We start from the raw sequence: 13,476 nt of genomic DNA, 5'->3' as shown, positions 1-13,476 counted from the left end.
AACACACACACACAACAACAGTAATCTAAAAAATAGCAGAAACACATGAATTCACAATCAGTACATCCAAACCACAATGTATTTAGGATTTCCTGCTGGATGCAATTTTTGCCAAGAAAAAGAATTATTGAATCTGCAGCAGCATTGGCATAACTGTATTTTATGTAACATATTTTAAAGGGAAGAAGTAGATCACTTATATCTGTAGATACATTTACGAATTTGGCAATGCAAACAAGTTTAAAGAAAACCAAAATCTTAGCTACCCACAAAAAACTCTGCAAAGAGATTCTTCTTCAGATCAATTTATAGTTTGCTGCAGTGAAAAGCTACCTCAGCAGGTGGCAGCGTAAGCAAGCACATGATTCCTCCTATGCATGCTAGGCCAAAAGTGTCAAGATGAACCTGCCTGAGTCAACACATCAATCTGAGTATTGCTAGACAGAACTAAGGTGGAACAAAACATACAGTTTCAGCTTGTAAAGCTCATTCTTGTTCCAAAAGGGAGAAGGTCGCCCCAGGTTCAGGGTCACAGGACTGCTGAAGTAAAGGTGTCAAGGTCTTTGTCAACGTCTCAAGGGTTGCTATGTGTCAACTTTCCATAATATTATTATGGATGCACCTTGAGCTGAATGCAGTCACTTCAATATATGGCTGGTAGCACTTCTTGTCATGTCTAAAGGGAGGCTTGCACATCTTCTACCAATAGCCAGATATGCATGTTGTCAGTACGTCTTTCAGAATTTTTGTCCTGTGTGTGTGTTTCCTTTCACACAATAATGGATGAAAGGCCCTACTTGGGCCTTCTGCAAGGGAATTCAACACCACAGCAACGTCTCTCTCATCCTCACATTGTTATTTCCCACAAACAGACTCACCCTCTCTTATTCACTTTTGTCAACCATAGAAGAAAGACCGGGAGATACCTGCCGTTCAAACGGGATTGACAGGCAGGCAGGCAGGAAATAGTGTAGAGCAGGCAATGGAAGTCTGAAGTGAGCACATGAGAGAGACGAGTCTCGGCTAAACAGCAGGGCTTCAGTCAGGAAGCTGGTAACAGGAAGTGTTGCTCCAAAAGTAGCCTGGACTGGTGCATAGTGATAACTGAAGTAGTCTAGCAAGGAGGCCTGGAGAAGCTTTGTTCTCAGTTAAGGGGGCCATACTCTCTTCCCTGTTATGCTCTGGTACAGCCATGTGGTCTCCTGTTTCTCTGGGATTGGTGTAGTTACAAAGGCAGAATCCCCATTGCTGTAAAGGTTTCTGGGAAGGAGTTATTCATTTCTGAAGATGTGGGCAAGGCGCCTCCTTAGGAGCAGAAATGGAAGGATCATGACCTCTCAGGGTTCCTCCTCCTCCTACGTCAACATCTCTCAGAAAGATTGCTCATTGGTTGTTCCCCACTTGCTAAATGAGGAACTGTTGTTTTATTAAAGTTCAGATGATATTTACTGCTTTACAGTTCCTGGGCTAGGATTGGTCCATGAAATCTGTCAGTTTATACTGCAGCAACATACATGCCCAGGTATACTTCAAGGTACAGGGTAATGGAAGAGAAATACCTCAAGTGGGTTGTAGCAGGCTGAGAATTCAAGCTAGAGATGGTGCAGGAGGAAGGTATCCCCTATCTCAGGAATAGACAACCTTTTGGGGCTCTGGGTATTTGGCAATTTGAGAAACTTATAATTACAGAATGCAGTTCGATTATGGGTCAGTCACAGCCAGTGTGGAATAATGGTTAGAATGTTGAACTGGGACTCGGGAGACCCTGGTTCTATTCCCCACTTGGCCATGAAGCTCACTGGGTAACTCTGGGCCAATCATTGATTCGCAGCCTAGTTTACCTCACAGACTCGTTGTGAGGATAAAATAGAGAGGATTATGGCTTCTTAGAGGAAAGGTGGGATATAAATGTAACCCACAAATAAATAAATAAATTTGAAAGGGGATATTAGTGGTATTCAAATCTGTATATCTAAGCTTTGGTAATGAAAAATCTTATTATGATAAATCTAGCTCATCGTTCAAATATTTCAAAAATTCAATTTTTTTTCGGAGAAGATAAATATTAAAAATGTTACAAAGTAACTAGTCTTTTAGAGTAATGAGTTTCATTCAGGTGAGGTAATATTTACAGTAGACCCATTAAAATCAATGGGACTTAAGACAGTTCAATTTCAATGGGTCTGGATTCAACTCAATGAGTTCACATAACAGTGATTATTTAGTAGTAATTTAACTCTCATTTTTCTGTGTGTAGAATGTTTTGTAGCAATGCTTTTAACTAGATCAGTTTTAAAATTCATAGCCCTAAGTAATGTATTACAATAGAATGGTGGAGCATAAATTCGCCTCAATAATCTCGTGACATATTTTTATACCATATTGTGTGCCAGATTTTATCTTTTACCACTTTTAATCTCACAGGTTCAAATCCTGATTCCATGGAAGTCAAGCAGCACTGAAACTAATCATGCTTTTAAAATGTGCATATAAAATGGAAATATTAATTTCCATTTACAAATGTTCACATTTTAATTCATAGCACGCAAACTTTGAAGTTTACTGAATTTGAGCTTTGCTCTGAATATTTGTTTCAGTTCCATAGTCAATGGCATTAAAAAGGCCATTAATGTAAATGAACCTATTACTCAACAGAACTTCTTATGCGAAGTTAGTGTGCTGTGTCAGGATTGTTAGAAGCATGGGAACCTATGTGTGAAGTCATAACTAATGAATATAGCTTGAGCATCAAATACTAATAAAGTTCATGTAATGAACTCAACACGTACTTACTTGCCAACCAAAATATTTTCATGGAAAATATCTAATGGACCATTACAAATAGAAAATAAATGTGTGGAACAAATATATTGTTTATGGGCAGGCTTCTGTTGAGCTCTGGTCTCTGCTAAGTACTGCCTCTAAGGCCATTTCTACACCTGCCTTTTTTCCAGGGACCGTCCCGGGATCATCCCTGTGCATGCAAATGACACACAGGGGATCCCGGGAGCAGGCAGGGATGATTCTTCCATTTTCCTGGGTTAATCATTAGGTGTAGAAAGGGCCTAAATGCAAGTGGACCAGTTCTTTTGTTCAAGATGCTCTCTCACATAGGCATTACAAGTCAAACCTGAAAATGCTTATTTGCTTAGTTTAAAACACACACATATATCAATATACCAGACATTATAATGTATGTGGTTAATCTGTAAAAGCATTAAGCTGATATTTAAGCCTACCTCTCTCTTGATGTCAATCAGCTTAAAACCAAGTAGTTTGGCTGAACTAAGTTGAGGATTGTGATGTAAGAGTAGACTTAAATGCAGGCTTTTGGGGATGTTTTCCCATTCTGAAGAGCATAATTGACACTTGCATTGGCAGGGAGTTTTGAAGAGAATCTACTTCATGGTGCAAATAGTGCATAACATTTTATACATGCATACATAACTTCCTCTCAAGTGAAGGCCGCTAAGTGCTTCTTAATGGGGATTAGTTATGCTTTACAAAACACCAAGGAAATGTGTTATTGGAATTATTTTTGCAGTGGGTGAATGGGGCAATTAAGAACTGGAATAGTCCTTGAGCCTATTTGAAAGAATCTGATGCTCCATTATTAGGAAGACGGACATGGCAAATGAGCTAGACCTTGCAATCAGTTGATTGGAAGTCTCAATAGGATCAAAGGATTCCATATTAACATAAAGAATCATAGAATAGCAGAGTTCAAAGGGAGTGTTCCTAGATCCATCCTTGTCACTGGAGGCCCAGGTGGTCTCTGTGGCCCAGAGTACTTGGGGTCAGCTCCAGCTGATCCATCAGCTATGGCCTTTCCAGAACAGGGATAATCTAGCCACAGTGGTGCATGCACTGGTAACTTCCAGATTAGACTACTGCAGTGCACTCTACATGGGGCTGCCCTTGAAGACAACTCGGAAGTTGCAACTAGTGCAAAATGCAGAGCCAGACTGCTGACCAGTACATCTCACAGACACCATATAACACTGGTCTTAAAGGAATCACACTTGCTGTTTATTTGCTTCCGTTCGGAATTCAAGGTGTTGGTAATGATAATTACAGTCCTAAATGGCTTGGGACCTCGCTACTTGAGGGAGCTCCTCTCCCTATATATGCCTGCCTGAGATTTGAGATCTGTTGGAGGAGCCCTCCTCCACATCCCACATATGCTATGATGGGACGTGGGAGAGGGCTTTTTCTGTTGTGACACCCCATCTATGGAATGCCCTCCCCTTGGAGGCCTGACTGGAGCCAGCACTGGTTTTATTTCAGTGCCAAGTTAAGACATGGCTTTTTAACAAAGCTTTTGATGGCTAAATTCACCAAGCCTGTACATAGTTTTAATTGGTTTTACTGTTTTTAAATTCTATATTGGTTTAAGCTTATTAGTGGTTTAATCACGAAGAGTCGGAAGCGACTGAACGAATAAACAACAACAAATGATTCTATCTGTACACTGCCCTGAGATCTTTGCGATATAGGGTGGGATACAAATGTTTTAATAAATAAATAAATAAATAAATAAATGTGCCTATAAGTTTTTCCTGAAGTTCAGCCAGAATCTGGCTTCCTGTAACTTGAGCTCATTATTCCTTGTCCTTCACTTTGGGATGATCGAAAAGAGATCTTGGCCCTTCTCCGTGTGACAACCTTTCAAGTATTTGAAGAGTGCAATCATGTCTCCCCTCAGCCTTCTCTTCTCAAGGTTAAACATGTTCAGTGTCTCCTCATGGGGCTTTGTTTCCTTGAGTCTGACTCTGTAGCCAACTGTGGATCCATCTAACAGTTGTTCCATCTTGCTCACTTTTAGCTAGTTTGCTAATCAGAATATCATGGGGCACTTTGTCAAAAGCTTTACTGAAGCCGAGATATATTATATTCACAGCTTCCCACAGTCCACAAGGGAGGTTACCTGATTTTTAAAAAATGAGATCAAATAAGTCTGTCAGGATTTGTTCTTGACAAGTCCATGTTGGCTTCTAGTAATCACTGCATTGTTCTCAAGGTGCTTACAGATTGATTTTATAATCTGCCCCCAAAATTTCCCAGGGATTGATGTCAGACCAACTGGTCCGTAGTTCCCAGGGTCTTCCTTTTTGAAGATAGGGACAACATTAGCCCTCCTCCAGTCGTCTGGCACTTCACCTGTCTTCCATGATTTCGCAAAGATAATAGACAGTGGTTCTGAGAGTTCTTCTGCCAGCTCCTTTATTACTCTGGAGATCATCAGGCCCTGGAGATTTGAACTCATTCAAAGAAATTAGGTGTTCCTTGACCATTTATCAATCTCAAGCTGCAATCCTTTCCCTTCAGCTTGTACAGGTCATAAACCCACTTTTGGGAGAAGACTGAGCTAAGGTAGGAATTGAGATTTTCTTTGTCATCTGTTATCAATTTCCCATCCTCATTGAGTAGTTGAACCACCATTTTACTATTCATTTATCTGAAGAAAGACTTTTTTATTGCTTTTAGCATCACTTGCTAGTCTCAGCTCATTCTCAGCTCTAGCCTTCTTTATGCCATTTCAGCACTTCTGTGCTACCTGTCTGCAGTCTTCTTTTGTAGTCTGGCCTTCTACCCATGTCCTATATGTGTCCTTTTTGTTTTCAGGTTGTCTCTCAGTTTTTTGTGGAGCCACACTGATTTCTTCTGTTGTCTTCTATCTTTTTTCCTTGTTGGAATTGTTTGTAATTGTTCCTTTGAAATTTCCTTTTTTAAATACTCCCACCCATCTTGGACTCTTTTTCTCATTAGGGTCACTTACCATGGGACCTTACTTATCATAGTTCTGAGTTTATTAATATCTGCTTTTTTAAAAAATCCAGAGTATGTGTATGGCTACACTCAGCGTTTGCTTCCTTTAAAATCAAGAACTCAGGTATGATGTGGTCACTCTCCCCCAGAGTTCCCATAACTGCCACTTTATCCACTAAATCATCTCTATCGGTCAGTATCAAGTCAAGGATAGCCAATCCTCTAGTTCCTTCCTCCACTTTTTGTAGGAGAAAGTTATTAGCTACGCATGTCATGAATTTCTTGGAGGGGCCACTTTTGGCAGAATTTGTCTCTCAACAGATATCAGGGTAATTGAAGTCCCCATTACTACTACACCACACTTCCTTGAAACACTGGCAATTTACTTTTCAAAAGTTTTATCTTCGTCTTCTCCTTGTTTGGGTTGTCAGTAGTAGACTCCAACTATCATGTTCCTTTTATTCCTTGCCCCATTTCTTTTAATCCAGATGCTCTCGATTGGGCTACCTGGCTCATCCTCCTGTATTTCTGCGCAGGGATAAGTATTTTTAACATATAGTGCAACTCCACATCCCTTTCTATTTCTCCTGTTCTTTTTGAACAAGTTATACCCTTAAATTGATATATTCCAGTCATGAGAGTCGTCCTACCAAGTTTCAGTTATACCTATCAAGTCATATTTTGCCTTCATGTATTAAGAATTCAAGTTCGTTCTGTTTGTTTCCCATACTCTGGGCATTAGTATATCGACATTGAAGACCACTTTATAGTCTGGCTTCTTTCCTACATGATTGTGAAGAATATTCTTGGACACTATTAGAGCAGATCTCTGTTACGTCACATAAGCCTCCACCTATTGTTGCTTCTAAGTTTATGTCTCCTTCCCCATAGGATTCAGTTTAAAGCCCTACTGATGAAGTTCTTCATGCTGTGGTCAAACACATTCTTCCCAGCCCTTGTGAGATGCAACTGTCACTTGCCAGCAGTCCATCTTCCAAGTAGCATAGCCCATGGGCCCAGAATCCGAATCTCTCACATCAGCACCACCTTCATAGTCAGTCAATCACTTGGGAGTATTTTTCTTTCCTTTTCTATTTGGTGGCTGCTCCAGTGCTTTGGAACTCTCTTCCCAGGGAAGCTAGACTGGCTCCCTCCTTGATGTGCTTTCAGAAGCAGACGAAAACTTCTTTGTTCTGGCAGGCCTTTGGAGAATAATCTGGTCCTCCATCTATATTAAGGTCTTGTAAAATTGTCGTGTATTTAAAACCTTTAATGTTTTAATATTGTATTTTTAATTTTTTTTTGGTACATTTCTTTTCCTAGGTTTTAAAATGTATATGTTTTAAATTTTGTAAGGCCGCCTTGAGGCAAAAGGCAGGATGATGATGATGATGGTGATGATGATGATGATGATGATGATCATCATCATCATCATCCTAAGAAGTTGTAACTCAGTATCAGGCTCAATGGAATCGCAATGGTGTACCCCACCTTACAGTCTACACCAGCCCTCCTCAACCTAGTGCCCTCCAACTATTTACCAACTCCCATCATCCCCAGTCAGTAAGGCCAACACATCTGGAGAGGCCCAGGCTGGGGAAGGCTGGGCTAGCATTTATAACAGGGATGGACAACACGTAGACAATGGGCAGCAAATAGACTGCTGTGGTTGTTTGTGCAGCAGACACCCAGTTCCTACTGCCGTCACCAAAATCCCAACAATCCTACATGCCTTGTCTCCCAGAACTGCCATTTCTTCAGAGAAACAGGGTGCATAGGAATTGTACACCCTATTTCTCTGCAGAATAGGGTTCCTGGCTGTCAGGAGCCCAATTCTGCTGGAAACCCCAGCATGTGTTCCCTGCTCGCCTCGATTTCCAGCAGAATTGCCCTTGGAGGGGTAGGGCTCCCACATTTTGGGGGGTGGGCCAACCCTCCAGAGCTGCCCACCTCTGTCTTAAGTGGCCCTTATGCACCAATAAAATCCCAGTATCGCAAGCTTGCTCTCAACATCCTTCAAATCGGCACTTACATTATTAACAATATTATGTTTGATTTTATTCCCTCTGTTGTTATCCTCAGCATGGATTTAACAAGCCCTTCAGTTTCCATTCTTGTCTCTTCCTGATGTGTTGTACTCAGAATAGCACCCATCACAGCTAATCACAACATACCCTGCTCAAACACCTCTTTGGCAAGAAAAGCCTATAGGCTTCAATTTTTATGTGCTTTAATGCACCCAGCCACACAAATGCACACAACTATAAATAGCTTGCTATATACCTCAGTGAAGTAGTCTCTTGGTATCACAGATTTTCAATTAGGCTTTTACAGTTTCAAGATGTCTGGCAATGTATTCAGATAACATTGTTTCACAGTAATAAAACTAATAAGTACACACTGAAGCTTGAATATGAGAAATTGACAACACGCCTGGTTTCTTCTTTCAGCTAATGAAGAATAAGTTTTTTCCCATTGATTGTTGATTTTTTCCCTAGGATGTTCCTCTCATTCTGCTACCTTTGGACCTTTTATTAATTTTAAAGTCTAATTTAAGCCTGCACATATATGATACTGTTTATCAAACATGACTTCTAAGAGCCTAATGTGTTCATTGAAGGGGTATCTAAAATAATTATATTACAAAGCAAGCAGGTTGCTGTTTAAACAGCACATCTCACTGTAAAGTTTAAATTGCAATCCTGTTTCCAGTTATTCCAATTTAGCTCAATAAGAATTAAATGTCAGGATCCAAAGAACAAGGACTTTGGCATGCCAAAATGGAATGTTTGTCTTTTTCCTTTGAAAAGCAGAACTTCATGGCATATCACAATCTATTTTTGAGAGACCCCCAACATTTCAAAAGTGGTTTGCTACCGACATGGGGGTCTGATTTTCAAGAAAAAAAAAAGTCCCCTCTGGTCCACAGAACTATTTGCATAGTTCTTTGGATCCGGACCAATGTCTCTAGCCAGTTGCAATGAATGCTGGTATGTTTCTGAGGCTGATTCAAGGTGCTGGCTTTGATTTATAAATCCTTACACAGCTTGAGACCACAATACCTGACAGAGCACCTATCCCAGCATGAACCTACCCATATACTACAATCATCATCTAAAGCCCCCCTCCGGGTGCCTCTTCCAAGGGAAGCTTGGAAGATGGCAACCAGTAAGAGGGCGTTCTCGGTGATGGTTCCCCAAATTATGGAACAATCTTCCCAATGAGGCCTGCTTGGTGCCCGCATTGTATTGTTGTTTTTTGTGGGGTGGGTGGGTTTGGTACTTGGTTAAGAGCTTCCTCTAGTCTCAGGTGTTTGGCAGCATATGATAAGGTTTTTAATTGGGTCATGGCATTTCTTATTGTTGATTGTTAAAATTGTGTGTGTGTTGTGTTGTGTTTATATGTTTGTAGGTAAATGGTTTTTATATTATCTGTAATATTGTATTTTTAAGGTTTTTAATCTTTATAAACTAGCTAGTGAGCTTTAGCTATTGGGCAGTATAGAAATGTAATAAATGAATGAATGAAATCAATACACTAAAATGCAATATGGAGAAAACAATAGAACTGTATCACTGGTTGTGCATTGATTGTTTTGACCAATCTCTTGTCTCACTTTGGTGGAAGGCTTACCTAATAAATGGCTGAGTAAATACTTTAGGCTTCATCAGAATGTCTTTTTAAATATCAAATCATCAGACTAATATGTCCTCATTCCCATAATCTTCAACTAATCTAATTGTATTTTTTTTTTGTTTTCCCTAGGAGGCATCTGTAGTATGGATTCTAATAATAATAAAAAGGCATTTCCTCTTCTTAGCTTGCTAGAAGTAATGTAAGTAGAAGCTTCTGTTTTCATCAATGCCCCATTAGTGGAAAGAGAAGAATTACTGATGTGCAACATAACAGAATAATGCCTTCGGTCTTGATTCACAGGATGTGGTAAAACAACAAACCATGACTGGATTTGGATGATACCATAACTCATCATGGGTTAAATAACTCATCGTTCATTACTTAACCCATTGTGGATTATCGTGCCATCTGGTGGGATTTTTTTTACCCATGTTAGCTTATTTGTCCAAAATAACCCATGGTGTGCATTAGGGGTAATTAAACCTACCTTGGGTTATTGTGTCATCTGGTGGGCACTGTGAATTAAAGAGTCATGCAGCAAGAGTGGCTCAGATTGCTGTCGCATGACTCTTTGTAATTGAAAGTGCCAAAGCAGCTCCCTACCACAGTGCTAAAGCCAAATCCCTGAAATGCACAACTGTAGAATTGTGAATGGGTGAGAAAGCAGCTCCTAATATCCTTAAAAGAGGAAAAATAGTGCTTTGCCTCCAGCCCATTCGGCAAAATGCAGAATCGTGCAACTGCGAATTTGCAAAAAACGGCTCCCCGACATAGCCGTAGATTGCTATGTTGATATAGTATAAAAAGAAAGAAACCCCATCTCCATTATGTGCAAAAGAGGAAGGGATGCAGGGTTTTCAGGGGGCTTTGGGTGCTTCCCAACTAGGTTGGGAAGCACCCAATTAGTTTGGTCCTAATCCTGCAAACCCTCAAGGTTTTATAGCCTTCTCCCCCTTTTTGGTGCTGTCCAGATTTTCCCCTCCTCTGGGGTAATTGCACAGAGTAGGGGAGGCTGAGCATGCAGTTTGGTACTGATCCTCAAACCCCCAAGACTTTATAGCTGCCAGTGCCTTTTTGATGCACTCAGGATTTTCTCTCCTGGGATTTTGTGTCAGATCAGATGCCCCCAGTGCAAACCTCCTGCACCTCACAGGTAAAACAGCACCACTGCTCGGGCAGGGAGACTGCAGCAGGACAGGGCAGATGGACGAGCTTAGGCACAGTAGCCTAATAAACTATGCACAGTCGTGTGGCAAGGCATTGTGAACTTTTTCTGAAATAAGCTACTGTGCATAGCTCATTAAGCCATACGTCTTCCAACTTTTAAATTTCCATTGATAAATAAATATGTTTCCATGAGATCCTTACTCATCCTAATTGCCAGTTGTTTCATGGACTATTAAACTATTGTGTCCTGGACAAAAGTAATAAACAATCCTTTGCATGTACCCAAAAACAGGGCTCTATGGATTAAGAACACGATGTGGAAGTCACATAAAATGAAGAGGAGGAGGAGGAGGAGGAGGAGAAAGAGGATCATGTATGGTGCCTTGGGCTCCTTGGATGAAAGGCGCAATATAAATGTAAAACATAAATAAAGTAAATCTATGGTGCTTCCACTTATTTGACCTTTACTTTGATCCAGTTGTGTTCAGTGGGACTGCGGTCTATCCTTAAAAAATACATCTGCAATGACATCCGTGTAATGTTATTAAAATGCCAGCATAGAATCCTGTTTTGTAACAGTTCTTTGTATAGAGGTTTATAAGACCCACTCATGAAAGGTAAAGAAAGGCTTAGGAGTAGTATCTTAAAAAAAACACATGTTTTTATTTGGCTGTGGCTCTTTTGGTTAGTTTTTATGCTGTTTTAGTCTCGGCGTGTTATTTTGTTGTATTTCTTACATTTTAATGGTAAGATAATTTTGTTTTGTTTTCTATGCTTTTTTGTTGCTTTGAATGTCTCTGTCTGGAAAGAAAATGTAGGCAATAAATAAAGAAATAAGAGAGTGCCTGAATATATTAAGTAAATTCTTCATCAATATAGAATACATCATGCAAAAAAGTGGTGTAGACTCTTTCTTTTTTTTGCTTTTTTCTCCTTAGTTCCACAACTCATCACACTTTATTCTTGCTTGTCAGATTTTCTGCAGCTGTCTAGCAGGCTATAAAGTCTTTATGCTGAGGGAGAAAAAAAACCCTCCAGAGATGTGAGAACAGTCTTAAATATAACATGAAACATAAGTGGTGCTCTATAACTGTTAAATTTACCTGGGGAAAGAGAGCAAAGAAGCAATTTTAAAAGCCAGTATTTTAAATTGAATGTTGAATTGACACCTTTAAAATCTTAGAAAAGAGAATAAACAACTTAACAACAATAACACATCAGTTCTCAAAGTACTTTGCACTAAGCGTCACATTTGTTGAAGTCAAATTGAGGCTTGTTGCCAGTAAAAATCTATATCTTCAGCTATGAACACACAAGCTACCAGTACTGTTTGGCTTTCCTCGCCATTAAGTGCTCCTGTCCAATTTTGTTGTTTCCAGTGGTTTAACTCTTGGTTTATGAGCAAAATCAGGACACAGCTCACCACCCTTTGTTCAAAATGGCACTTTCCATGCCGGTATCATGCTGGTTTTCCCCATTTATATTATTTAACATTCCAGCTTCCATACAATTCCTTTGTTGTATGTCAGCTGAAAAAAACCCCTCTAATGGCCCTATTTGGTAGCTCACCCATAATGTGTACGATCCCCTGCGACTCCCTGGGAACGTCAACATGCTCTGATCTGAGACAGTAACAGATGTCAGGCCGCTGCTGCTCCTGGACTGGGGCCATTCAAAACCAGCCTCCACTTGCTCAGTTTTGTTTTTCTGCTTTCTTATAATCTGTAGTAAGTTGAAAAGGAAACAAGAGTAGGTTCATTGTAAATCATTATCACTGGAGCCACATCAACCTGACTTGGAGCTGAGTCATCAACATGTGAAACCGAAACCTTAAAATTGTCTTTTGTTTTTGCTCTAGGTCCTGAAAGCTTCATTTTGACACCTGAATCCACTGTACTTATAAAGTGCCAGAAAGCGAATTATAACAACAGGGAAAATATATACTACTACTACTACTACTTCTATTTGCATTGAAAATATATTGCATATCATTCCAACATTTACCTCAGAACATGGAGGTCTATAGGCCCAACTACACGTTCTCCTAATCATAGGAGTGGAGCTATGTGTGATTGTTTCCCCGTACTCTCCTGCAAGTGTGTGTGGCCCTGGTTTTGATCAGGGCCATGGCACTTGGGGAGAGGACAGTTTAAACTTCCTCCCGCATCTGTTATTTTCCTGAAATTCCACCCCTCTATTGGTGTATGTGTTAAAAAATGACTCTCCATTGGAATTTCAGGAACAAAACAGGCGGGGGGAGGTTTAACCCCCCCCTTTGGCACATAATTGTCCCCAATCCAAATTGGGGCCATGCGTGCTTGCAGGAGAGTAGGGGAAACAATTACACATAGCTCCACTATGTGAGATTAGGGGAATGTTTAGTTTGGCCCACAGTGAAACAGAGGAAGAGGGCTAAAACATTTGCTGTTCATGATATACAATGATTGTACCAATGTGTTATTTTACAGAAGTAGTAAAGCTTTGTAATCAAGAGAGGGAAGCTAGCACCACTCAGGCCAAATCCGTATTGTTAAGTAATTTTGTCTGTCGTTAACCTAGCAGCCGTAAAAAATAATAATAATAATCAAGACATAATAAACATTTTGCTCATTTCAAAAGAACAGTATTTTCATATGTTATGCAAGAGATATCACACCATTGAAAGTTACATATCTCTAAGCCCAAGTACACAGATTGTTCTACAGCTATCAGTCCTTACTGAAATGCAGCTCTGAATTCATACATTGAGCCAATCTGCCCAGGAAGAGGTATGGAAATGCAGCAAAATATACACTATCTGGGGGAACACAGAGTCTAACAACAATAAAGAAATGGGCTGGCCCTGATGTAAATAACAACAAGGCGAAATGCCTATTACCAGCAGAGCATAATTAGCTGTGAAAA

At 40.1% G+C, this 13,476-nt stretch overlaps 1 protein-coding gene across 1 annotated transcript in view; it reads right to left on the bottom strand.

Moving 5' to 3' along the window:
* MYRIP (myosin VIIA and Rab interacting protein) overlaps positions 1–13,476 on the bottom strand; it is a 198,239-nt gene that overhangs the window by 32,694 nt on the left and 152,069 nt on the right. The window contains exon 8 of the mRNA XM_063129083.1: positions 12,142–12,294. Coding sequence (XP_062985153.1) covers positions 12,142–12,294 — 153 coding nt within the window. The remainder of the gene's footprint in view (positions 1–12,141; positions 12,295–13,476) is intronic.

Source organism: Elgaria multicarinata, chromosome 1 (assembly GCF_023053635.1).
Source record: "Elgaria multicarinata webbii isolate HBS135686 ecotype San Diego chromosome 1, rElgMul1.1.pri, whole genome shotgun sequence".
In the NCBI taxonomy this organism is placed as follows: Eukaryota; Metazoa; Chordata; class Lepidosauria; order Squamata; family Anguidae; genus Elgaria; species Elgaria multicarinata.
The sequence above is the reverse complement of the archived record's forward strand: the minus strand, read 5'-3'. Positions and strand labels throughout refer to the sequence as shown.